This window comes from Podarcis raffonei, chromosome 3 (assembly GCF_027172205.1).
Source record: "Podarcis raffonei isolate rPodRaf1 chromosome 3, rPodRaf1.pri, whole genome shotgun sequence".
Classification (NCBI taxonomy): domain Eukaryota; kingdom Metazoa; phylum Chordata; class Lepidosauria; order Squamata; family Lacertidae; genus Podarcis; species Podarcis raffonei.
The window spans coordinates 51417091-51443654 of record NC_070604.1 but is presented as its reverse complement, the minus strand read 5'-3'; the positions used below and the strand labels follow the sequence as shown (position 1 = coordinate 51443654).

Sequence of the window (26564 nt, the reverse complement as noted above, 5' to 3'; positions counted from 1 at the left end):
GGGCAGGTATACCGTCAGCAGTGGCGTAGCGTGGGGGGTGCCAGGGCTGCCGGGCGCAACATCTGGGGGGGACGCGAGTCCAGAGGGCCCAGCCGTGTCGTGCCCTCGGCCCGCCCCTATTGTCAGAGCGGCCGGCCAGCCTCCGCCTGCTCCTACCTTGCCCACCCGAGGACTGCGGCAGCGCCTGCCCCCGTGGCCACCTACCCCCGCCTCGCCCATTGGCTTGCCTCCCTCGGCCCCGCCTCTCTCCGATGGCTGCAGGGGTGTCCTGCTCGGCGCCGGCGCCTTTTTTCAGGAGGTAGGGAGGCTGGACGGGGAGGTGGGGTCGGAAGCGGGCAGAGAAGGAGGGGAGCTCGTAGCCAAAAGGGCTGCGCCGGCCAGCAAAGGGCCGGGGAAAGTTTGGAGAGGAGAAACGCACCGTCATGATTTCCCGGTGGAAGCGGCAGGATTAGGGATGGCGAAGCGTAATTACGCACAAATTTCGCTGGGTGAGAGCTTCGGGGATCGATCGGCGGAAATGGGAATCAATTGGAATATGAGAAAGAGAGAGAGGGACCATCATTCATAGGCATAGATTTGTAGGTTAGGGGGCGCAAATCCACGGGTTAGGGGGCGCAAATTACTTGCCTTGCCCCGGGTGCTGACAACCCACGCTACGCCGCTGACCGTCAGTCTTGTAGTGGTCTTGATTCCTTTAACAGCCACTTGAGAAATCTAGCTTTGCATCACCATCTCCTGTTTTCTGTAGGCTGGGCTGCCAGCTGCATCAACACAGAAGTATTACCTCCCCAATCCTCCTTTTTCCCCCAAATAGCATTGCTTAAATAACAATACACTGTTGTTATGCTTTATGGTAGCTACTGCTGCTGAACAGCATAATGTTTAGGCAAAAACTGCTCTCATTGATGAAAGTGTAGAAATGGCAAAAAGATATGCCAGTTTTCTCTTTCAGCTGACGCATTGTTATTTTTTTCCTACCCCAAAGCACAAAACAAGAGTTGAGTTATAAGGAGAGGTTTCACACAGAGTTGAGATAAATTTAGAATGCAATTCTGTGAATTGAGAAGCGGGGGGAACCACAGATTTTGAAAGGCAGCTCCAGGATATCTAAAATTCATGAAGGTCAGAATATTTGTTCCTTTTAGAGAGCTTTTTTTTTAAAAGATGATTGGGATTATTTTCAGATATTTTTCAACCTTGCTTTTTTATCTAAACACCTTAATACTAACAGAAGCTGTTAGAGAAGGCTCTGCCTGAATAAGCAGTGTTTTCTTGTTCTGCAGCATAATTTTTATTTGCGAGTCGCTTTTATCAATACAATTTGTGGCTAGAGATTAAAGCACATATTTTTGGCAGGTGTATCTGTATCCTTCCACTTGCCATTCAGGATTTCCATGCCAATGAAACTGGAACTCTCTGAAAATGAGGAGTCCCTGAATTCAGACAACCCCTTGTTCTTGTACTGCATCCTGTTCCAAGCCAACTTAGTTATTTGTCTGTCTCCCTGTGATAAATAAAATTGCCTTTAGGCAGGTTCTCCTGCTGTAAGTAAGGAGAGATATGGGCACAGTTGCTGCAGTGATGTCCTGTGTTTAGAGCTTACAGTACTATAAAAAGAAGCAATTATTTCCTTTCCTTTCCCCCATTTTGTCATTATAAAACAGCCTGTGTTTTTCTTTTGCAATTCTTTTTTCTTTTTCTTTTGGTTGGTCTGGTGGGCAAAGAATGCTAGTTGAACTAAGCCAGAAATTACTGCAAAATGTTTTGTATGATAAGTTATTTATGGAATTGGTTGAAAAGAAAATGGGATAACTTGCTTCAGCAGTAGCAGTCTTTGAGTAAATAAGATGTGGTTATGTTTTTCGGTGGTCTCTGTCTGCCTCCCTTCGATCTAACATTCTTAAATTAATAACCTGATTTGGCTGCCTACAGAGTCTTGATGTTGAGTGGACAGTATATAAATTTTAAAAGAATTAAAGTTGTTAAGGTTCACTGGAGAATTAATGCTACCAAATCCTGAAGGGATCAGATTTGGGCCGTGACAGTGTGTGCTTCCTATCTGAGAGATATGGTGCCCTCACCATCCATAGCCATGGTTAGCCATGTGAAGCGCAATGACGTTAACATTGCTTAATGTCAAGAAATCCTCTTTAAGAGTGAACCCTGGTTAGTGCAAATCCCTATTGATGTAAGAGGCCAGCTGTGGTGAAGGGTTGTGGGTAAAATATTTTGACTTACCTTGCACTCCTTCACTCTCTGCCATGAGCAAGGGGTGCACCAAGAGTGCTAGGTATGTGTTATGTAATCCCTCTGTGATATCAGTAATGCAGATCACAATGCATCTTTGCTCCAGTTGTTTTATGAGAGAACAGATGTAGGCTCTTTCTACATGCTGAGTATTCCCACAAGTTGTTAACTTTGCCGGACCCAGATGGGTTATCTGAAAGTTTCATTAATAACAATGTAGAATACATACAGACAGTCTGCCATATGCTTGCTTACAAGCCAACATTTCATGTTCTTGCTTACGTAAAACAACTACTTATACGGGTCTGGTAAGCTTTCAGAATCTAATTGAACTTGTGTTTTTGCTTAGGGCCAAGCTGCATGCTACACTTAATACACAATGGACAGCTTTCTCTTTTTCTTCTTAAATACAGGCGTGCCCCCCCACCCCCACAGTTATCAGGATCATGATGTGCAAGGAAGGGAAGCTTATTCCTTCCTTCCTCAGCTACAGCCCCTCCCCAGTGTGGCTACAAAGCTTTGGCACCTACTGGAACCTTTGCTCTAAAGTCACAGCCAGACCCTACATTAAAGCACATTTATACTACTACAACTATCATAGCTTGCCCCAGAAGAATTCTGGGAATTGTAGTTTACCCCTAACAGAGCTACAGTTCCCAGCACCTTTAACAATTCCCACCATCCCCAGGATTCTTTGTATGGAAGCATCAGAGTGTTTTAAATGTAAGGTGTGGGTGTGACCTAAGCCTCAGAAATGTGCAGGGGGTTTTTTGTGGGGGGGGGCTGGGGAATCATGGCTTGGGGGGGGTTAAACTGTTCAGTTGGGTCCTCCGTGCCTGCCATCAGATTAAAATAAATGATCTTGCTGTATGCTGTGGACAAAGTTTAAAGTGTTGTTTGGCCCTTGGATTTAAGAGCTAAGGAAATCTATATAACTGTTGTGCATTTTTAAACAAAGTGACTTTAGGTGTATTCTGTTATGGTGCTGTTTACTGCTTATTCTGAAATGGACTCTTTCCCTTCCTGTGGACAGAATGGGCAGCTTGTGTCAGATCCAACTTCCTAGTCTTGTGTTACCTCCATGATGTGAAGAACGTCCTGCAGCTTCATGACCTTACAACTGGAGCTCATCTCAAGACACTCCCACTGGACGTTGGCAGCATTGTGGGATATAGTGGCCAAAAGAAAGACAGTGAAATATTTTATCAGTTTACTTCCTTCTTATCACCTGGTAAGTCTGTTTTGCCTTTGCGTTATGTTCTGGGCAGCTTCACACATGACACTTCCCATACACAAATGTTAGTCAAGTCTAGGGAAATTCTTTTTGCAAGAACCTATTTCACAAGTCTCTTATTTTGGAACAACTTGTTTCACATGCTTGGTGGAGCATGGCAGCAGGTTGTCACTGTGTACATGCAGAGTATGGAGTGTTTGCAATACCCAAAGATCTTGCAGAATTGAATCATGTCTGTGTGGCAAATAACCCTGCTTTTTACTGAATGAAATATTGAGATATATATATACTGAATGATATATTGAAAGGACCTGTATTTAAATGGTGCTCTCATTCAGCCTATTGTGCAGATTAAATCAATCCCATATTCAACTGTAAGATTCTTATTTACCATATGGAAAGCTGGCTTTTGTAAAATAACAAGTTTGACAATAGAACGATGACAATGGAAACAGTTTGTGTGCCTCTTGAGTGTTGCATCAAGGATGACTGTCGATAAAGTCTAAACCACCAATGATTTGTGCTCGGTGTTTATTGGGGACCAGTTACCATCTTCATAGTTTGCCAACTAGTGCCTTTTGTAATCTTTATTTTTCACAGCTTACTGAAAAGCTTTGTTCATGGTGATTTGTTAATGCTTCTTTTTAAATCCTGTAATTAGTTTACCATATTAGTTTTCAATTTAGACAAAAGCAAAAGGTAGTGAGGGAACTTAACCTATCCTAAAACCTGCTTATTTACATTTTGTGAAGAAGGAGGTACCGTATTTTTCACTCCATAAGACACACTTTTTTCCTCCTAAAAAGTAAGGGGAAATGTCTGTGCATCTTATGGAGCGAATGTGTGGTGTCTGGAGCCGAATTGTCCAGGGGCAAAAAGCAGGTCGTGCTTTTTTCTTTTTTTTTTTAGAAAGAGGGAAGGGGGTGTTGAAACAAAGCCACTGAGTAGCAAGTGGCTAGCAAGTGGAGGGGAGATAAGGGACTCTAGCGATAAAGGAGGCTGCCTGAGAGGGGGGAGTTAAAGACAGCGAACTTGCAAGGAGAGGAGACAGGAAGATTAAAGCAATGAGGAGAGAAATTAGAAGAAAAGGAGGAGCAAAAAACTGCTCCAGCTAAGGAAAGGACACTAAGGCAAACAAGAGGGAAGGGGGTGTTGAAACAAAGCCGCTGAGCAGCTGATTGACAAGGGATCAGGAGGGAGATAAGGGACTCTAGAGATAAAGGAGGCTGCCTGGGAGGTGGGAGGCAAAAGCACATGTATCTTCAGGATTTTTGCATTGGGTCACCCCAAATTCACCAACAGATCACATAGCATGTCCATGGCTAGAGCCTGCACCAAAAAACACACGCATCCACTGTTTTGTGGGACCGCAATTTCGCAAAAACATCGTTACAAAGCACGGATCCACATGGATCCTCAGGATTTTTGCATTGGGTCACCCCAAATTCACCAGCAGCATCACATAGCATGTCCATGGCTATAGCCTGCACCAAAAAATCACGTATCCATTGTTTCGTGGGGCCGCAGTGGTGCAAAAACGTGGTTACAAAGCATGGATCCACATGGATTCTCAGGATTTTTGCATTGGGCTACCCCAAACTCACTGTCAAATCACATATCAAGTCTGTGGCCACAGCATGAACCGCAAAAATCATACACCCACTGTTTCATTCAGAATATTTTTTTTCTTGTTTTCCTCCTCTAAAAACTAGGTGCGTCTTATGGAGCGAAAAATATGGTATTTTGATGTAAGGAAGTAATGTGGTCATTGGACAGAGTGGTATGGCCTGTTTATAAACTCAGTCAAATGATAAGATGAAGTTTTGATTTTTAGACAATATTGTTTCTTCCTGTGGGTGGGATATTCCAAGTTCAAGTGGCTCCCTAGCTAAAAAATAACAAGCCTCTCTGCACTTGGCATGCCATGGAGAAGGGTTCAATATTTCCTCCTGCTGTTATACTTTCCATATGCAGGGAGACCTTCATGTGTGCACATAGAACAATGTAAACAAGCAGTTTCCCACCATTCAGATGAGCAGCTCAAAGGAGTACATTTCAGATAAGGTTGTACAACACCACACTGCTCACTATATAAATGGTTGTCCATTTGTAAAGAATTAAGCAGCTATCTCCAAACGGCTCTGAGGGCAGTTATTGTGAAACTACTGCCTATACAAAAGATGCTACATAAATGGATAAAGGGGCTCTTTCTCCAGTATTCACTTCATAGGTAGCCATAATACCTTGCACTAGGCTTTTGTAAACAATCATGGCAGTGGCCACATTAATAAGCTGGAAGATGTCAACATAAGAAAAGCCCCACTGACCCTTCTAGTCCAGCATGCAGTCTGTTCTCATGTGGCTTTATCAGCATAGTTTTTAAAGGACCATGGCTTTTTAGCCAGAAAGCTTACTTTGTGTTTTCAAAGCCCAGTAGTAGGATCAGTGCATGGACTTTGTTCTTTTAACACTGTAATTTACAGATTAGTTCTTGTGCCAAGGGGATCTGAGCAGACAAGCTTGAAAATTGCATTCTTCTTCATTCTCCTGAATTGGTTGGACAACAAATTTGTTTCCTGTTGATAGCCTCAAGTTGTGGTTCCATTTCTGGTCTCCTTCAGATAGGGGGTGGGAAGGAAAAGAGAGGAAAGAAGTCAGGAAGCTGCTCTTAGCTGACTGCAGTTGTGCCAGCAACATTTAATAGCATCATCTTCTTTCTTGCACTCAGTTTCTGCTTTGCACTTCTTGTAGCTGTGTGTTTCAACACTTTCAGAAGTGTTACGGTGTCTTCTGTTGTTTTATAGAATGATGGCTTGTGCTGCCAACATTGTGCTGCAGAGAGCTTTGCAGAGCCGGGGCTCTGACATTCTGGTTGCAGCCCTGGTGTCTTGCAAGATGCTGACTACCAGCAGCTCTTGTTAACTGTGAAGAGCTCTTGTTCCTTATCACCCCTTGATACTCAGCCCTCCCCCCCCCCCGAAAGCCAGACAGAAGCTAGCAAAATCCTCAGAGTTAAGGAAGCATCGTAAAATCAAAATACATCAACACACAAATGAGGCTGTGTGAAAATCACTGCCGCGGTGAGAAATGAAAGTGCAAGAAAGGAACTATATTAGCAACAATATATTACAGTGGTACCTCGGGTTACATACACTTCAGGTTACAGACTCCACTAACCCAGAAATATTACCTCGGGTTAAGAACTTTGCTTCAGGATGAGAACAGAAATCGTGCAGCAGCGGCGCAGCGGCATCAGGAGGCCCCATTAGCTAAAGTGGTGCTTCAGGTTAAGAAGAGTTTCATGTTAAGAACAGACCTCCAGAACGAATTAAGTTCTAAACCCGAGGTACCACAGTAGTTGAAAGCCAGTTTTCCTTAATTATGGTCTTGTGGACAAAGGTGGGCGCCCATTTCAGGGTCTAGGGCCACATTCCCTTGGAAGAAAGTGTTTGGGGTCTACCCTGGGATCATACCTTGCAGCACACCCTATAAAGAAAGTAAAAAGTAGGTTATACTGTGATTTTACAGGGGAGAAGGTGCAGGGGGAGGTGGACAGGTGATCTAGGACTCTAACAACACAACTGATTGCACATAATAATTCATTGTTGGCTGTCTATCCCTCCCAACTATCAGCACTCCCATTCTTTCCTCTCCAAGATGGAAACTGAAACAGCCATTGAGTATGCTGCACCTAGTAATGTCCTAAGCTAGTCGTTCTCTTGTTTCCCACTGTCTGTGACCCTTCCCTCCTCAACTGGGCAGATGACTAAATACAAGCCCAGCATACAATAAAAAAGAGGACAAAAGCAGAGTGAGGCAACATGTTCTAAGCAGGAATGCCCATCACTGACGTCTGTGCCAAAAACCTCTGCTGTCGAACTGTTAAGCTCAGCTCTGCTAAGGGAAACCAGTTGTATGAGAATGGAAGTATTTTTTTTATGCCACCCATCCATCATGTTTCCAGGGCAGTTTGCGAAGCTACAGACTGGAGAAGCTAGATGAAGTAGGTCTGGGGTGGATGGCTTATTGCTTGTAGGGATACCCTCCTCAGGCCCCTCAGGAAATGTGGGTTAGGAATCTAAATTCATTCATTTATTTTTATTTACCCCCTTTATATTCCAAGTATCTCAAGGTAGTGTACATGGTTCTCTTCCTCCCCATTTCATCCTCACAACAATCCTGTGAGGTAGCTTAGACTAAGAGATGGTGACTGGCCCAAAGCCACCCAGTGAGCTTCATGGCTGAGCGGGGATTCAAACCCTGGTCTCTCAGGCCACAGTCCAACACTCTAACCATTGTAAATGGTAGAACGCCCTTGTTGAAATGGTTAGTTTACTCTTCATTTGTTTGTGATTTAAGGAAGGGCCATTAATAAGGAAAGCAATTACAAAATTGGCCTTACTTTAAAAGAGTATTTTTTATCATTCTTTCTTCATGTAAAGCTCGCTTTATGCAGACAAGTATTAAGTACATTCAACTGTAAGAGCCTTGTGAGCAAATGGAATTTATTTCAAGGAGAAATGTCCATGTACAGCAAGTTTAGAAATTACTAAAAAAGGAAGAATAGGAGCCCAGGATTACATTTGCAGTGCATAACCCCCCCCCCCCCAAAGTATGCAAAAATGTAGCAAGGCATTTTTGATCCCTAACAATCTGTGTCTTTGCTGGATCCCTGTACATTGCTTTGAACTTACTGTTAAACTTTGGCAATTGAAAAGCCTGCTGAATCGGAGCTGACTGTGTGTCAGACACTATTTTGATGAGCAGTTCTGTCATACTTGTAGCACAATACACTCTGCCCAGTTTTGTGTTCAGAACAAAATAAAAATAAAAAGGCAGCTTATTCACTATGTGACATATCACTGTTCGGGCAATTAAACACAAAGAGTAGATACCAGCTGTGTTCACAGACCACATTAAACCATAGCTAATGCTTCACTATGTTGTAGGAAATAGGAAAATGTTGACTTAGTTCGGAGGGCTGAGCAGGGAAAGATCAGTCATCTGAGAATTCTACAGCAAGATAAAAGGTCACAACTGAGTGTACATTTAATGGCATATCAGTAAATTTCAAAGGTGTGCTCTACTCACTTTTTGCAGGGTGTGTCATTAAAAACAGCATCCCATTTCAAAGCCTTTCGTTATATGAGGCCAAGGAAGATTAAAGGTGATATTACTTGATGGTGAGGATACAAAGTGTTGATTCCTAAGTGCATCTTATGCAAAAGCCAGAACGCCTTGGGGCTTTCTAGAGGGGAGACGAGTGTTTCAACTACCATTTAATTATAAAGAAAGAAAGGAAAATTTGAGCTACTTTTTGAAATGCAAGATTTCTAGCAGAATTCATCAACTAGGTCCATGGGAAAAGACTTTGCATCAGCTAAAAAGTTAAGCCTTGATAAATTATTATTCAATTGTATTTTCAAAGCTTCATATGTGTGTGTGCGCGCATGTGCATGCGTGCGTGCACACACATGCACACAAACACACACGTGAGTATTGTAGGGTGATGCTTGATTGCTTATACAGCCTGTTCGTTGGTATACCAATAATAGCTACAGACTCTTGTGAATTCTGTTCATTGAAGAGGCACTAAATCAGTGAGTGACCAACTTGAATCACGTTTTCAGGTATTATCTACCACTGTGATCTGACCAAAGAAGAACTGGAGCCAAGAGTTTTCCGAGAGGTCACAGTGAAAGGATTTGATCCTTCAGCTTACCAAACAGTTCAGGTGAGTAAAGAGCAGTGATCCTTTCTTACAGATTCTAATCAACTGCTGTAAAAGGCTGACAAGAGTTGCTGTTGGTTACAATTGATTTGAATTTACCTTTTGGTCGATTTTGCACCCTTACAAGTATAGTTACAGGATGGAGCCCATTAATTGACAGGACATTTTGATCTCATGCTGATGGTGACAGTACCCTGTGAAAATGAATGTGCCACCTGGGCAGACACCCTAAAGTCCATACTTTGTGATTCTGTGGTGTTAATAACAGTAGCTGGTGTTTGCTATGAGTCATGCTTTACTATCCTAAGAGTTTAATCTCAAGTGTCCCTAGCCAATTATAGTGACTTAAAAGGGAATCTGGTGAGACTGCTTGAGAACAGGTACTGAATTTGAAGCATTTACTTGGAATTTCAACAGTGCCAGTGCCAGAGAGACCCTGAATCTACTTTCCCTTTCCACCTTCCCCAACAGCTTGGACTGCTCCTTCCTTCTGTTCTCTTCCTGACACAGGGCAGTATCCAACTGAACAGTTAGGCTGCTGCAGCAACTTTTAAGCTGTGCAGTGTAACTTCCTCACTCTTCCTGTGACACCGTTAAATCTGCTCTAGGAGCTTCCCCAACTCTCTGGAGTAGATGGGGCAGGGACATAAGGCCTGCAGGGAGAGAAGGAGGTCAGGAAGTTACATGGTGTAGCTGAAAAGTCATTGCGCTAACGTAACAGTAGGGGTACCATCCCCTCTTTTTTCAGTTATTAACCCCCTTCTGTTGCGCTCAACCAGAAATTCTCACTATCCCCCTCCCCAATTGGATTCAATTGCCCACCCAGGGAAATTAGGCTGCCCATCTTTCTCTGCGCCCCACAGTTCCTTCTTCATTTCGTTGTCCCCAAGAGGGGGCAATGACAATAAAGATATTATTATTATTATTATTATTATTATTATTCAGCTCTTAGGAGAAGGCTTACTGGCTGAATCCTTGCCTAGGTGAAATTATGTTAGAATGAGAATCCATAGCAACATTTTCTTGCAAGTTCCACTTGTCAGTGGCTCTCAGCCATGATGGCTGAAAAGAACCTTCATGATGCCACACGCCATTGACTGCTCCTTGCTGGAGGGGAGAAAGGAGACAGTGGGGAGAGGGCCTTGCCTCCATGTCTATTTGTGAGCTTGTCTGGAAGCACCTGGTTGGGTACTGTGAGAATGGGGTGCTGGACTAGGTCAGGGACAGAGAGACTGCAGCCACCCATCTTATGATTCCACTGCAGACAGATGGGCAAGAGAGATTATCAAAGGTGCCACCATTGTTCCTTAATACAAGCATACTGTGTACATGCACTTTTGTGACCCATCTTGTGTTTTTGTAAAACGGACATGGGTGTGTAACCTTAATAAGTATACAGTGTTCCTACATTCAGTGAGATGACAGTAATTGAATTCAAATACCCGTGTAATTAAAGTGTTTCAGTGGGAGGAAAAGCTAATGGGAATTTTAGGTGGAAAATGTTTGTAGAATCTAAAATCATTTCTGTACTTGCCTCAAGCTCCAGTGTTAAAACTATGCAAACGTTTGAAGAATTCAACATCAGTTCTTTGAGATTTGTTTTTAAAAAGGAACCAGTAGTTCTGTCTTTTTGACTGAAGCTTTAAAGTCATCACTGATGTGCAATGTCAACATTTTTATGGCTAGGCTGTTTTCAGTACATTAAACTAGGTATCTCTAATAGGACTAACAATATACTCATGTTGCTAGAACACACAGTATTATGGAGACATAGTATTTCTGATAAGCACAATTAAGCCCATCATTGCTAGCATGGCATATATTAGTAAAGATTAAAAGATGTACTGTGATTCTGTTTTATGTTGGTGTCTGTTATTTGAACGCTCAGAAAATCTTTGAATATGTGTATGCGTGTACAGAATTGGCATCACTCTTCCATAAAGCACTGAGAGTAGATTAAACACAAATGTATAATTTGAACAAATTATTCTCAAATACGATTGGATTTTGTGGCTGGGTGGTGGTTGCTTTGTTGTTGATGTTTTTGTTCTTTCATCTGGGTAGAAGAAAGCAACTGAGACAACTGTTTGGCTTTACCTGCTGTGGCAGAGATGGGGAGCTAGATATAAACAGTGGAGCATCCCCAGTAAACCAGATTCAACTGTTGGGTGTGTCCGTCCACTTGTCAAATCACTTTATGTCACAAATCCAACCAACATTCAAAGCACCGACAATGAACTGATATTTGGGTCTTGAAATGCCCAAAATCACTTTGCAAGATCCAAGTTAGCTGACGGTTTGGCCTTGCTTTGCAAGGGGCTATTCTGATCATTGGGTCCTGCAAAGTGTTTTGCAGAAGATTTTGCATGCATTGCCAGTTGTGGGGGGGACGGGGGTGGTTTGTGTTGTTTTTTGAGCAACAAACCATGAACCTGAGTTCAGCTGTAATGCTAAGCCAAACCATGTTCTCCTTTAAACTACTGTTAAGCTTAAATGTGGCTTAAAGAGACAAGCCAGCCAGGCCTTTGAATACTAGTCCCCTACTCCCCATTATTAACACTGTTTTCCTCCTTAAGTTTATGTAGGGACAGAGACAAGTTCACATGGTTGTGTTTAATTGAGCTTTCCTGTTTGGTATTGTAAATCATTCATATGTTTCTTTAGGTAAAAGCTATGCATTTTCAGCCCTTGTGATGAGCCCTGTGCTCATCATATTTATACCCTAGAGTGATATTTCATCATAGATTACACCTCCAGCTGTTCCAGTTCAGAATTCAGTACATTTATTTTGGCAGGCCAAGATTACAGGTGCTGAAACGGTGTGGTTGAGACCAGTTCAATTGCTCTTAATGCCAGTTAAACAGATACAAAATGATAGGCTCCAGGAATTGTCTGGGCAGTTGTGAACTTCTATTTAAAGGAAAGTTGCATGACAGTGTATTCTAAGGAATAGCATAGATTAAGGGCCATATTGTGAAAATATAAGAATATCAGAGACCTGCTAGATCAAACCAAAGGCCCATCTGATCTAGCATTCTGTTCTCACAGTGGTAAACCAGATGCCTATGGGAAACCCTCTGAAAAGTCTGGGTTGTATAGTGAACTTAGTATAGCTCCTTTCTTACTACATTTAACAATGTAGACTGGAATATTTGTTTATTCAGGAGTAGAAACGAGATTAAAATAATCTTTGCCCCTTACACAGAATTGTATCAGGTACAGATGTGGTAATCTTGACAAGGTTGAGGATGAGTCAGAACTGAATTTAATTGGCAGTTTGTAAGAGAAATTTCTTCACAATTATCTTCCCACACCATTCTTGGATCATGCTATCCTTACTGGTGTGACAAGTTGTGAGTATTAAATGTGCAGACTTTTTTAAAATGAAAATCTTTTTTCCATTAAAAAAAATGTACTAACCAAGTTCCTGATTGCCCCATAAGAGATTCAGATCACAATTTTTAAGGGAGAATATATTGAGGGTTCTTTTTCCTAGTATCTTTCCAAATAAATGGTCTACTGGGATTCAAAATTGGCATGTTCAGTGGTTCTGCAATCTTGCTAATGAGCATCACCCTTAAGATGACTGAAAATATTCGTATTTCAGAAGAGCTGTGCCTTGCTCTGTTCTTTAGGAAGTTAATATTCTGTTGGGAGCTGCCCAGAGTGGCTGGGGCATGAATACAAATAATAAAAGTATTATTATTATTATTATTATTATTATTATTAAATTGTTTTCTGTTGGTGTTTCAAGTGTAGCTTTTAGAGTGAAATGGTTACCTATAGCCTTAAGTAATAGGCATCTGCTAATTTATTTTTAGCCAACTTATAATTATTGGTTGCCCCCCTCAAACAAGTGGTCTGGTTTTACATAGGAAGCTGCCTTATACTGGTGTATGTCTCCTACGTTGTCTACATTGACTGCAAGTGGCTCACAAAGATTTCAGACATGGTTCTTCCCCTGTCCTACCTGAAGAATGCTAGTGTTTGAACCTTCACCTTCTGCATGCAAAGCAGTTGCTCTACCTTTGAGATATGGCTCAAATTCTAGTAATAGTTATTATGAATGCAGGTTTAGGATGCTGCCCTGTATGCTCAGGCTTGCTCTCTGGAGTTCTGCCAAATATGGTAGTTTTCAAGTAGAAATTAATTGTTATAGTGAGAAACGTTTTTCTCTGCCAAAATTCACCTCTTTCCCCCCTCTCAATCCTGCTCGGCCTATCATATCTCCAGTTCAGCTACTTCTTCAGAGAATTTTTTCCCAAGCTGTTACTGCTGCTCCAATCAGCCTTAATTAGTCCTATGGATGATCCTATCCATTGGAGATTATGCACTCTAATAATGCTGTGCGGCCAATTAGATTTAGCCATCACTGAGGGGGGCAAGTGAAACTGAGGGCAATCTAAAATAATGCAAGTCACTAGAGGAAGGCATGCTTTTCAGCAATGCTGAAAATGTGTGCAAAAAAAGAAAAAAGATTGTGAGTACTTTCAGCATAGTGCTACTTCCATCCATTTGGGAACAGTTGGGATGTTATCTTCTCTTGTTGGCCTTGGTGAAAAATACAGAAGGCTTTGCCTCTTAGTGTGTGCTGAGTGTTTTGCTAGCACAGGAACAAGAAATAAGTTTTCTCTAGAAGAAAATTTATTGGTTGGTGGTTTTTTTTCTTTCTCTTCTTCCCCAATTCCGGCATCTAAGTGCTTCTTAGCCTACTCTTTTGTTGCTGTTGCCTGTTCCTTTTTCTGGGGAAGACCTGTGAGCATAGACAAGACCTGTGAACGTAGTTTTCCTATTCATATTTCTTCAAGCAGTGCTACGACTTCCAAGTCTGTGCCAGTGAACTGGTTCACACATAACAATAAGCCATAAACGATGGTAAGTCATAAACGGATGGTTTACTCTAAGCATGCAGTTTACTGATGCATGCTGTTCCTTGGTGCCCGCCCCTCTCTTCCCTGCGCCAACTGCCAGGCCAGTAGAAAAGGAACCAGAGTGCTGGTTTGGCAAATGGCATTTGCGGTTTGTTTCCTTCAAACCACAAGCAATAAAGCAAACAATACGCTTTGGCTTCCATTCATGGTTTGTTTGGAGAATAGCAAAGCATAAACACTCGTCTGCACATAATGCAAAAGAAGATGACTGGTTTGCTTCTTCCCAGTGCAGCACAGGAAGGAGAGAGGGATGCAGTTGAGCCGCGGGTTTGTTTTGGACCATTCCTTGCCCTTATGTACGAATAAGACATTGTTTTAAAACAAATACCAGTAAAAACCCCTGGAGGCTTGCAGCCCAAATTGAAAGTAAGGAAGGACTGGTCACTTCATGAATTGTTGTTGAACATGGTTTTCTTTTCAAACATCTTGAGGCCTGGGGTGCCCAGATAAAATGGAGGATACAGATAATATCAGCATGTGCAGCTTCTCTTATTGTTGCATAAGGAGTTGTACCCACCAAACTTCACTCTTCTGTGCTGCTTTAATAGTATGAATCTGCTTATCCTGCATTGCAGATGAGATGTCAGAGCACTTTTGTGAACAGGTAATGTTGGACTGCATACCTGCATGCAATATGCCGTGATAGTTTGGGTAGTATTTCCAATTTCCAACTTGTTTCCAATGAGTAGTGGAAATCTTGACTGATGGATGAGGACGTTGCAATCTGAGGCTTCATTCCAAACCTTCAGATGCCGCTTGTTAAAAGACCGTCCTGAATGGAAGGAGATCTGCTTCAATCCATACCCATTGATCCTATTGCTCTACAAATTGCTTACTACGCAGGAAAAGCTTTTTAATGGCAATTTAAATGAAAGCTTTTCCAGTCTTTAAAGTACTCTGAATAAAGATGTATTTTGAGTTTTACTGTAAGTAATTGAGTTCATCTTTACTCATGGGAAGGATAAAGTCTATTTGTCCTTTCTTCCCCCTCCAGTATCATTTCTGAAATGGAACATGGGTAAAACTTTTATCCTTTTTAATTGTAGTTTTGCAGCTAACACAAACATTGATCTAGGAATACAGATTGATCTTGCCTTTGTGAGTTAACAATCAACACATTATTACACATATTCCCAAGATAGAGAAGAATTATTTCCTCTTACATTAGCAAGTGGATCTCAATTTATTTTGTTTGACAGTTCAAAATGTTTCATAAAAGTGGCAGAACAAAACACTTGCTGATGGGCATCTGGGTAATTAGGAATATTGCTCTAGGCATAGGATAACCCACGTGGTGCCCTCCATATATTTTGGGCTACAACTCCCATAATCCCTGACAATTGACTATGCTCACTGAGGCTAATGGGAGTTGTGTTTTGGCATATTTTGTCAATTCCTGCCCTATGATGTCTTTTTATATAAGCTGGAATGAAAGCCTTGTTGCTTACTCTGAGGATCCGCTCTGAGGGTGTATACACCTCAGTTCAGAATTAGACTCCCTTCCTCTTCCACTTCTCCTGCAAGCCAAATCCAAAGGATTAACTGCATCCTAAGCACAAGAAGCCTTCAAAGGAACCCTGGAAATTGTATGTCAGGCTCCCAGGTACCTGGGATTCTGACATGACAACATTCAGGAATGAGATGGGTAGAGTGAGATGCTCACCAGCATGGATTAAAATCTGAGCCAGAAAAGAACTCTTGAAAAAATGATGCTAGAGTTATGATGTCATTGACTATTATGAACATGATTAGTAGTTTGTACTTGGAATTAGAATTAGAATTCAGTAGTTGAAAACTTGAGCGCATCACTGTGAGTTCACTTTGTTCCATGCGAATTGAAGGAGGGTGAATCCAGACTGTTCTGAAACCAGTGCCAAAAACATATCAGTGTAAATGTAGCTAGAATATCACCTTGGTTCTCAATTTTAGAGGAAAAAGTTTCACCTCAACAGTATGGTTTGTCTGAGTGACATAATGTAGTATGCTGTTAGGGGTTTCTTTTGAATTGGTTTTCACAACTTGGATGCCACATTTAAACTAACACACATTATCAAAATCCATCTAAAAGTAGTTTTAGGAAATGTGGAGCCAGGGAAAGATAACCTTCTTCCCTAGTTTGAGGGACAGAAAGAGCCATCTTGGGACAGCTACACCTCTGAGCAGTGCAGAAATGGGGTCCTCAATTATAATTTGGTCAGCGAAAAGGTCTTTGTCTTGGTTGGGGTTAAGGTGTGTGGTTCCATTCTGGATGGGAGAAGTAATGTATTGCGTTGCAAATCCCATTAGAGATCTTTCTTTAAGAGAAGATAAATTATAGATGGGCTTCTTTGAACTGAGTTCAGTAGTGTTATGCCAGTCCAACAAACAGTATTAAATTAGCGTTAGAATCTAGCATAACAGTGCTTCTTTAATAAAGAAAGGTGATATGCTCAGAAGGGTTATTTATGCCTGCTAAAGTAAATTAAAAGCTTTTTGGGTTTTGAAATTAGATCTTAATTGGAAAGTAACAGTCTTTGTTTAGCAGAGCAACTCAAGTTCCAATCATTTGTCCCAGCTGCTTACAAAGTGTTAATAGATGTCAGTTCCCTGCATAGTTAATATAATCCCGTACTTGAAAGAGTTCTATTTATGCTTATATCGTACTGTTCATAAACAGTTTATTGAATGTCTTAAGAATGCCTTCAATTTATGGGTAGGCATCTATAGACAACTATGTTCTCTACGTGGTTCACAAAAAATGTAAAACAACAATGACGCCATGTTGTAATTAAGGAATCTTGAGTACCACCTGCCTTCTCTCTTAGGCTGATGGGAATTGTAGTCCAAAACCTCAGCTTAGGGAAGGCTGTGTTTAGTGCTTTCTGGAACTAAGCAGGGTACTTCCTCCATCTTGTCAGGATTCAGCTTAAGTTTATTGGCTCATCCAGCCTCTAACCAAATCCAGGCATTGGTTCAGCAGAAACCACAGCTTTGCCTGACTCTGATGACAAGGAGAAATAAGAGCTGGATGTCATCTGCATACTGATGACCTCGCTTCAAATCCCAGAATGACATAACCCAGTGACTTCATATAGATGGTAGAATGCATAGCGTATAAAATAAAACCTTACAGGACTCAAAGGTTATTTCTTTGCAAAAACACCTCTTACATGTAACTGTGATGATCTCCCATTCAGTTGTAGCTAGACATTTAAAATGTGTAGAGATTTCATGGTGTTGCCAGTGGTTTGTATCCTGTGAAATCGTCCTGTTCCTACAAGGATTTCCATTTACACAATGGAACTTCCTCCCCCCCCCCCACAATTGTTCTGGGCTTCCCCCACAACCATCCAGAGCATATTTGGGGATAAATGGAGAGAAGGAGGGAAGGTTCTGTGGCACAAGCAGATGTACTTTTGCAAATGGGACAGATTTTCTGGATACCCGTCCAGTGTTTCTACTTTCAGCATGAAAAATTAAATGAAATATGGGGTGAGTTTTGCAACTTTGCGGTAGAATTAGCTTTGATCAAGGGTGGAAGTTATTATTTTTATTGTTGTTCTGTCATTTCTTACAGCCTGACATTGTTTGCTTGTAGCCATTCTTCTTCTTCTTCTTCTTCTTCTTCTTCTTCTTCTTCTTCTTCTTCTTCTTCTTCTTCTTCTTCTACAGAGCAGTTTTTTAGTATAAAGCACTGGACAGTTTTTTTGCAGGATGTTTGCTTTCAGTTTCACCTGGGGAATTTACTAACTTGAGCTGTGAGAAATGTGCCTATGAGTTATTCAGAGTCAGTCACCTTTCTCAGGCTAATTGTTACTGCCTTTGTCCTTGAAGCATCTCTCATGAAACTTACAAAGTAGGGTGACTGGAGAAAAAAGTCGTTATTAATCTCAACACAACTCCTATTTCCCTTTCCCACTCCTAAGATTAATGATCATAAGCCATAGGTGGCCTCCATTGTCATAGACTGATGTTCTTCTTGGCAGCAGCTACTATACAATCTAATAAATAGGCTGACAACAAAATCACTTTTTCAAAAAAAAGATTGTGATGGTTCTTGAAACAAAGAGTGATTTAAAGAGACTTTTTTTAAAAGCATAACTAATTAAAGGAGAAGATCCTGGAGAGCAGAAACCACAACTGGATGTGCTTGATCTGGAAGCTTCTGATAGTGCAGAATGCTGCAGCATGATTGTTAACAGGAGTGAAACCCTGTCAGCATTTAACACCCCTGCTCAGATACATGCATTGGTTGCCAGTTTGCTACTGGGCCAAGTTCAAGGTGTTACTACTGGTATATAAAGCCCTTAACACCTTGGGACCAGTTTGCTTGTGATCACATCTTTACCCCATGCATGCCCACTCAACCACTTTGACCTGAGGAACTGGCACTGCTACAGATGCCCCATACTAACTTGATCCGTGCTTGTATGAAATACAGGGGCACCTCGGGTTACAGACGCTTCAGGTTACAGACTCCGCTAACCCAGAAATAGTACCTCGGGTTAAGAACTTTGCTTCAGGATGAGAACAGAAATCGCGCAGTGGCGGCGTGGCGGCAGCAGGAGGCCCCATTAGCTAAAGTGGTCTTCAGGTTAAGAACAGTTTCAGGTTAAGAATGGCCCTCCAGAACAAATTAAGTTCTCAACCCAAGGTACCGCTGTAGATCTTTTAGTGTGACAGCATCCTTGGGAACCCCCTGCCTATTGACATCTGGCTTGCACCTTCACTGTATCCTTTTTGGCAAGTTGACTTGCTTATATCTGATTCCCAGCTAGGAATGGAAACTATACAGTATAAGGTAAAATGTTTCGGGTAGTAGGGGTAGGAATTATCTCTGCATAAGAGGCTTTGGAGTGTCACTGGCAGCCAAGGTTGACACTACTGGGCTAGCTGGTCTCTTGTGATATGGAGAAGATGCTAAAAGGTATTAGCACATTCATTCAATTGTTGTAGCTTCCAACTGGGAAACTGTTAAGAGCACTCAGTGTCAGAGGTGAGAAGATACTGGGGTGGGGAGGAAGAAGGGGATCAAGATTCCAAGCCACAGTTTAAACGACATCCATTATTTATATTGCAAAGACTTCTGTGTGTGTCAGTTATATAGTTCTCCTTTGACACTTTCCCCTTTGCTATCGACTGTTGTTTCAATAATTGCCTGCATCATGGCGTGTTCTGGCATTAAGGGCTACTTTAATGAAAGGGATCTGACTTTAATTTCTCAGGTTTCCTAGTAATGCATTCAATGAGACACCTTTTCAAAAAGTATAAGGAATGCTCACTGATCTTCAGTGTGCTCTGCAAAAACTCAAAAAGAATAGAAGTGCAATAAAAGGCTGCCTTCAAAAGCTTTTGATTAACCCACTTTGCATCAAACCTTTTTGACATTTGATATTTGTGTGGAGGGAATTAAACTATTTTCTTTACTTGGTTAAGCAACAATGAAAAAAAAAAACTTTATGCCTTCACTGCAGGATTTCTGTCAGGTTTTTTTTGAAAATTATATTTTCTTCCGTTTCTTCCCCACCTCTTTTTCCCCTCTCTCCTGCCACCTGGGGAGTTTCTGTCCAGCAACCATTTGCTACTCGACTGCAAGGCTCACTAACAAGGGGTAGAAATTTTTTTAAAGACTCCTGGCACTTTTCTTTTACCAGCATGACACTGCTGCTTCACGTCCCTATGGGTGGCTAGTGAAAAAAAACTTACCTGAAGTCTTACTTGATTATTTATAATTCTTCTTCTATTTTCTGTAACAGCTTTTCTGACCATATCTAGGTATGTGCCTCCCTTGACGGAAGCCTTTACAGTGGTACCTCAGGTTACATACGCTTCAGGTTACATACGCTTCAGGTTACAGACTCCGCTAACCCAGAAATAGTGCTTCAGGTTAAGAACTTTGTTTCAGGATGAGAACAGAAATGCTCTGGCGGCGCGGCGGCAGCAGGAGGCCCCATAGGCTAAAGTGATGCTTCAGGTTAAGAACAGTTTCAGGTTAAGAACAGACCTCCGGAACGAATTAATGACTTAACCCGAGGTACCACTGTATTTACCTGCAGCTTTGGCACCAAGGCTGGCAACATTAGGTCACCTGTTCTTTCATTGGGATAAAGCAGTAAAACAGTCCTTGGGCGTCCATCGTGGTCAAATGGGTATCCAATATACCTGAGTCCTACAGGATAGGTATAAAGCATTGACTTGAGCTGAATTCACACCCCTTTTCCCCTGGTGCTTCTAGATTATTCAGATCAGTGCAAGGAAACTGAGATTATCCCATATTGAATGTAGACAAGATGCATCCTTAATAGGGGACAGATCTGCTATTTTTTGCCATGGAAGGTGGTTTTAAGAATCTAAGAAGAGCCTGCTGGATCGGGTCAATGGCCCATCTAGTCCAGCATTGTGTTCTCACAGTGGCCACCCAGGTGCCTGTAGAAAACCCACAAGCAGGATTTAAGCACCAGAGCAGTCTCCCCTCCTGAGGTTTCCAGCAACTGGTCCTCTGAAGCATCACTGTCTCTTACTGTGGAGGCAGATAATAGTTGTCATGGCTAGTAGCCTTCTCCATAATTTTGCCTAATCCCGTTTCAGAGCCAGCCAAGTTGGAGGCCACCCCTGCCTCCTGTGGAAGCGAGTTCCATAGTTTAACTATGTGCTGTGTGAAGAATTAAATGATTGTGAAAAAATGCTTTGCTTTGAGGCTACTAGTTGGTTGATTCCTCCTCTTTCTCCATGTCCACTTTCTGGTACTGCGGCCGGCACTGGCTCAGTTTTATTCAATAGCTCCTATCACAGGCATGCGTGGAGGCTGTTATGCTGTGCAAGCCTTTGATGCTGATTTATGGAAGTGTTTATTCTTGTGAAAGACTTGTTAAAGCAGGCTGCTTTCAGGGCTGGAAGAGTTTGTCGTCACCTGTTGCATGCAGTGTAACTAAATAATAGATGCTTTGGAAACCTTGTTCCATTTCCCACCTGCCCCCCCCCCTTTGCATTCTCCACCCCCATTCCAATCTTTTGAAAGCACCCCCCCCCCCAGTGTAGCTGTGATTGAGCAGGAGCTAATTTAAGACACTGTAGTGGTGTTTGATTTTACCAACCGTGGGCACAGTGATAAATATACTCACTAAATATCTTGTGGGAGAGAGGGATCGTATTCCTCTTGAAGTTATCTGCTAGCTACAAAAATAGCTCTCCCCTAGTTTTCTGCGTGGCTTATTTCAGCAAAGCTGTCTGTGTGTATTTTTATAAAGCATTTAAAAAAGAAGAAGAAGAAGAATATTGCATTCTATTCCTTAATTGCTGGGAAATTTTAGTTAGCAATTCAAGGTGCTCAGTTTAAAGCCCTAAATAGCCTGGATCTTGCCTGCTTTAGGAAGCACCTCTTCCTATGTGTGATCCTATTGCTCATTAATATAAGCAGGGGAGCCTCTCGTCTAGGTATCAGTTCCCTGTAAAGCAGGGGAGCGGAATCTGTACCCGCCCCCCAAATGTCATTGGACTCCAACTCCTTTCACTCCCAGCCAGCACAACCAATGGTATAGAATGATGGAAGTTGCTGTCCAATAATATCTGTTCCCCACCCCTGCTATAAACTAATACTATCTAGGAACTAATACTAACTAGGAACAGGGCCTTTACAGTGGGAGCCTCAGTTCTGTAGTGAAGCCTGCCCCCCTTGTTCTCATTTGTTTTGGATTTCAGAGAAACCCTTGTTCAAGCAAGCTTTTGGAATATAATCTGAAAACTATCATCCCCCACTCTGCTCCATACATTCATTTAATTGATTTATATCCACTTTTTTGAACAGTGTCCAAAGTGGCTTACAACAGTGTTTTTCCCCAATGGGTGACTTAAAAATTGCTGATGGCATCTGGTTGGACAGAATACTGGACTCAGTGGTCTGATTTAGCAGTGCTTGTCTTGTATTATAATTTTTGCATCCTTCAACTTCCTAACAATCAAAATGTTATTTATTTCTATTTCCCATACTTTTCCTTTGTAAATTAGAATGGTTGCCTGTGGCTAAGATCCATCCAAGCAGACTGACTGTACCAATGATACACACATATTTTTTTCTCTGTCCCAGGTTTTCTACCCCAGCAAAGATGGTACTAAGATTCCAATGTTTGTTGTCCACAAAAAAGGAATCAAATTAGATGGGTCTCATCCTGCTTTCCTTTATGGTTATGGTGGCTTCAACATATCAATCACACCAAGCTACAGGTAAGCAGAGATGGGGTGCTTATGAAGATTTGTCAGAATAGTAATAGTGCCAGTAATTTTATATTAAGAAAGTTGTTCGGTGTATTATATAGCCTGAATTTGCAGCTAATGGATACTGATACTGAAACTGAAACCCAGTGGAAATACCCAGGTCAAGGGAGTTCCCAAAACATGAGTGATCATTTGCTAATTAAGCAACCTGCTTTGTCACCTCTTACCAGCTCTTTTCTGCTTTCAGATTTTTGTTGACCACACTGCAGTTCTCCTTTAACATGCCTATAGTCCTTATTTTTCGTCTGGCAGAGTTTCTGTGCTAGCTTGAAAGTCATGACCAAACTATGAGTCTAATGGTGACACTCCTTTTCTTACATAGACGATCTTTGTGTGTTTAGGAGAAATAATCTGACAAATGCAGAGGGTGCCAACCCTGCTCTGCCCTAAGTAGTACCTCTGCACTGCCCTGAGAACTGCTTTGAGCCATAGATCAAGTATACATTTCGAAAATAAAAAAATAAATGGAGAAAAGCTTCACTTAAATTTCCAGGAGGCCAGCAGAATAGTGCTGTAAATGTCACAAATAGGTTCTTATACATCTCCCATGAGGATGACATTAAGTTGAAATTATTGAATCCTTCCATGCCTTAAGATCCATGCTCTCAGTCAATGATGTTTAGCAAAGACAATCTCTTGCTACTGACTTGAATTAAGAGCCACTGTTACGTCTATGCACAACTACTACTTGCCTGTTATTCTTACCCTTCTCTTCCCTTTATTTCACTTCCATTTACTCCTAAAGCTTTGCTATTTTCAGCGTTTGTACACAATTCTGATTCTTTCTTTTTTTAAGCCTTGTTATAGTTAACTTGTTTTATTCTAAGTTCAGATATGAAGTTCCCTTTGTAAAGAATTTGGACAGTTTTTTAATGCAAAAGTTCAAGTTTTCAGGCCTCGAGTGTTCCCCCACCAGATCCTTGTGTTCACTTAGCAGCTAAAAAAAGAGGTCAGCCTTTGAAGAAGGGGCTATTTTCTGGCAGATGGCTCATAGGTACTCAATACCATGGAAGAGAACACTTGAAATAAGAACACGCTCTTTGCAAGATTCCAAGAACAGGTGACCAGGGGAAAACTATCCTCTCAACATCCCAAGGGCTTTCTCCATATTTTGCTGTCATGTCTTTTATTCAGCAGCCAGTCACTCAGCTATGTACCTTGCAGATGTGACCTGACAATAAAGCCCAAATGAATGAGTCATAAGTCCAGAAGCAGAGAACCAAAAATGCCTGCTTAAATGGACTTTAAAAAAAAACACTTGCATAATATATAAGCTTCAAACCTTTCCCATTTTATCACTGAGCTCAACTTTAGAATCAAAAATCATCTCGGTGCTTACAGTGATCTTAGTACACATAACAAGCAGTGTGTGCAGCATGTGTGTAAGTGTCTCTCGTGTGCATCGCTGTGTCGCAGACTATTTGCTGCCACATTTATAAAGTCAAAGATCTTTGTCACTTTGGGCACATGAAGCATTAATTAGCAGCTCACCTGTACCTTTCAGTCTTAGTGCTACCAGGTTGGCTCAGTGTAGATGTAGAATGCTGGCAAATGGAGGTGGTGTGTTTGACCATAATGCAGTCTGGGAGAGGAAGCTTGGCCTTTGACCATGCTCACTTGGGGCTGATGTGAGTTGTAGCATCACCAACATCTGGACAAACAAACATTCCCCGTAAGTGGTCTAAGGGCTGGAAGCCAATGTGGAAATAGAGCTGCTGGCCAGTGGAAAACAAGAACATCAAAAGGGCACCCTAGCCTTTGTTTTGAGGGCCATACATACTGATACAGTAATATGCACACTTTTTTTAAAAAAAAAGACTCTAGACCAGATTCAGCTAACCAGCTACATCAGCAGAAGCTTATGCAAGGACTTCTGCTCGTGTCACAGGGCTTCCTCCCACCCTCTACTGCTCCCCCAATTGGTGTGTGTGGTGTTCATAACTACCAAAAAGAAACACATCTTGTGCAGCCAAGCTTCCTGTTGGACTTACTGTGCCCAAGTTGCAGGAAACTATCCAAACATTAGTTGGGTGAAGAAGAAGAAACTGAGATCAGTTTCCTAGAGTCGAGCTAGAACATCTAAATACCTCCTGCCAAAAAGGGATCATTAACTGGCAGGCAGTATCCTGTGAATTAAAATGGCATTAAAGGTTCTGTTCCCTCAATATCACTCATCTTTTGGCTTTTTAAATTAACCTGGCCTGTCTTTTTTGGAAAACTAGCTGGACTCAGGTGTCCAAAGAAGACTGAATAGCATTTAAGACATGGGAGGTATTGTGTCTTCCTTCCTCACCACTGCAGAAATCTCTGGCACCCTGGGCCATACATCAGAGCCCCTGGCGTCGTAGAATATGCTGTAGGAAAACCAGGAAGTGGCTTGGTTCTAATCCAGCTGCTTGTCTAGATGGAGGCATTGCTGCTCAGTGGCAGGTCACCTGCCTTGCATGCAGGTAGTCCCAGGTTCAATCCCCAGCATCTCCAAGGTAGGACTTAGGAGAGAACCTGGTCTGAAATGCTGGAGAGCTGTTGCCAGTCACTGTGGACAATTCTGAGCTAGATGGACCTGTAGAATAAGGCAGCTTCCTATGTTCCTACATCTCTCATTTTTCTTTCCTTCCATGAGAGATGATGGGCTCTCCTTCCCTGGAGGTTCTTAAACAGAGGTTGGATGGCCATCTACCATGCATGATCTTGTTGAGATTCCTGCATCGCAGGTAGTTGATCTAGTTGACTCCCAGGGTCCCTTCCATTTCTTTGATTCTATGAACGGAAACATATTCCTCCTCCAGCTACATTTTGAGCATCGTAGGCCAAGCGCTGAAAGTATTTACCAATTAATTGTCTTTGCATATATATATTTGCAGTGTATCAAGACTCATTTTTGTAAGACACCTGGGTGGCATTCTAGCTGTGGCTAATATCAGAGGAGGTGGTGAATATGGAGAGACCTGGCACAAAGGTAAGAGTTCCTTGGTGCAAGAACATACGTAAAGTGCTTTATTCAATAACAGTCTGCAATCCTGGACACATACAACTCTCAGCAGAACTCACTTCTGAGTGTAGTCATGTACAGGGTTGCACTGTGATTGTGTTTCCACAGGTCAAATGTTTGCATGTCTCCATGCTAAACCACTGCAGAGGTCTGGTTTTGTTTTTGTTTTATTACCTTAATTTGACTCCGGAACACCATCACAAATTTATTTGAAAATGTCCATATTTCTTAATTTACGAAATTTTCTCCATTGCTGCATCAGTTTTGTTCCTCATTATTATTTTAATTGCTTCTGTAGTCTGGAGTGTTTCCCAGTAATTGGGGTTTTCAGAAAGAGAAAACACAGTATTACTGCCCCAAAACAAAGTGCCCTTCAATAACAGGAAATTAGCTGTAGACCTTTAACGAGTTCTTAATTAAGTTAACCTTTATGTGGGAGGGCTCTGGTTTTTCTGTTTCATTTGCACACAAGACTGTGTGTTGGCATTAGGTTGAAGTCTGTTGTTTCTTAAGTGTCATGGGCAGCTATTACTGATATTCATGGAGCTTGGCACTGTGGCCTGAGCTTCACCTGGAATGTCCAGGAGACTCCAGACTTACGGCAACCCCTGTCCGAATTTCCTTAAAAAAACAACTCATCCTTTGTGTCCAGATTTTCACTTTTTGAAATATGGCAACCCTAACTTATATTAACCACTATAATTTATAGAAATTTGCCTTGATTGAGCCACAGTAATTGTTTTCGTGGCTATGATCCAGAAAATTTACTGGCTACGTTAGGATGTAATAATAAATTATGGTTTATCATTATGAGAACTTTCTGCAGCCTTATGTACTCTCTCTTCCTCCAGCACATCTGTTAAGGATGAAACTGCAAATCTTTACCTCTGTTTTTGATTAATTTGAACAAACTGTGGTTGTGGCTTTCTGAAATAAGCCAACTTAAAACCCTGATTTATGAAGCTGGCTTATTTCAATAAAGCATAGATTAACCATAATAACAAACCATAGATTAACCACAAAAAACTTAAGGATGAACTGGGCTAATTGAAAATAGAAGTGAAATCTTGCAGTCCTATCAGAGAAGTAGAGACTAGGAAGCAGATGGGTCCAAGGTATTGGTTTGTTCACATAGCAATAAACCGTAGTTTACTGCTACATCCTAACAGATCCAACATT

At 41.7% G+C, this 26564-nt stretch overlaps 1 protein-coding gene across 1 annotated transcript in view; it reads left to right on the top strand.

Moving 5' to 3' along the window:
• PREP (prolyl endopeptidase) overlaps nucleotides 1-26564 on the top strand; it is a 67462-nt gene that overhangs the window by 34721 nt on the left and 6177 nt on the right. Inside the window, exons 9-12 of the mRNA XM_053381559.1 lie at nucleotides 3281-3478; nucleotides 9112-9215; nucleotides 22206-22342; nucleotides 25258-25352. Coding sequence (XP_053237534.1) covers nucleotides 3281-3478; nucleotides 9112-9215; nucleotides 22206-22342; nucleotides 25258-25352 — 534 coding nt within the window. The remainder of the gene's footprint in view (nucleotides 1-3280; nucleotides 3479-9111; nucleotides 9216-22205; nucleotides 22343-25257; nucleotides 25353-26564) is intronic.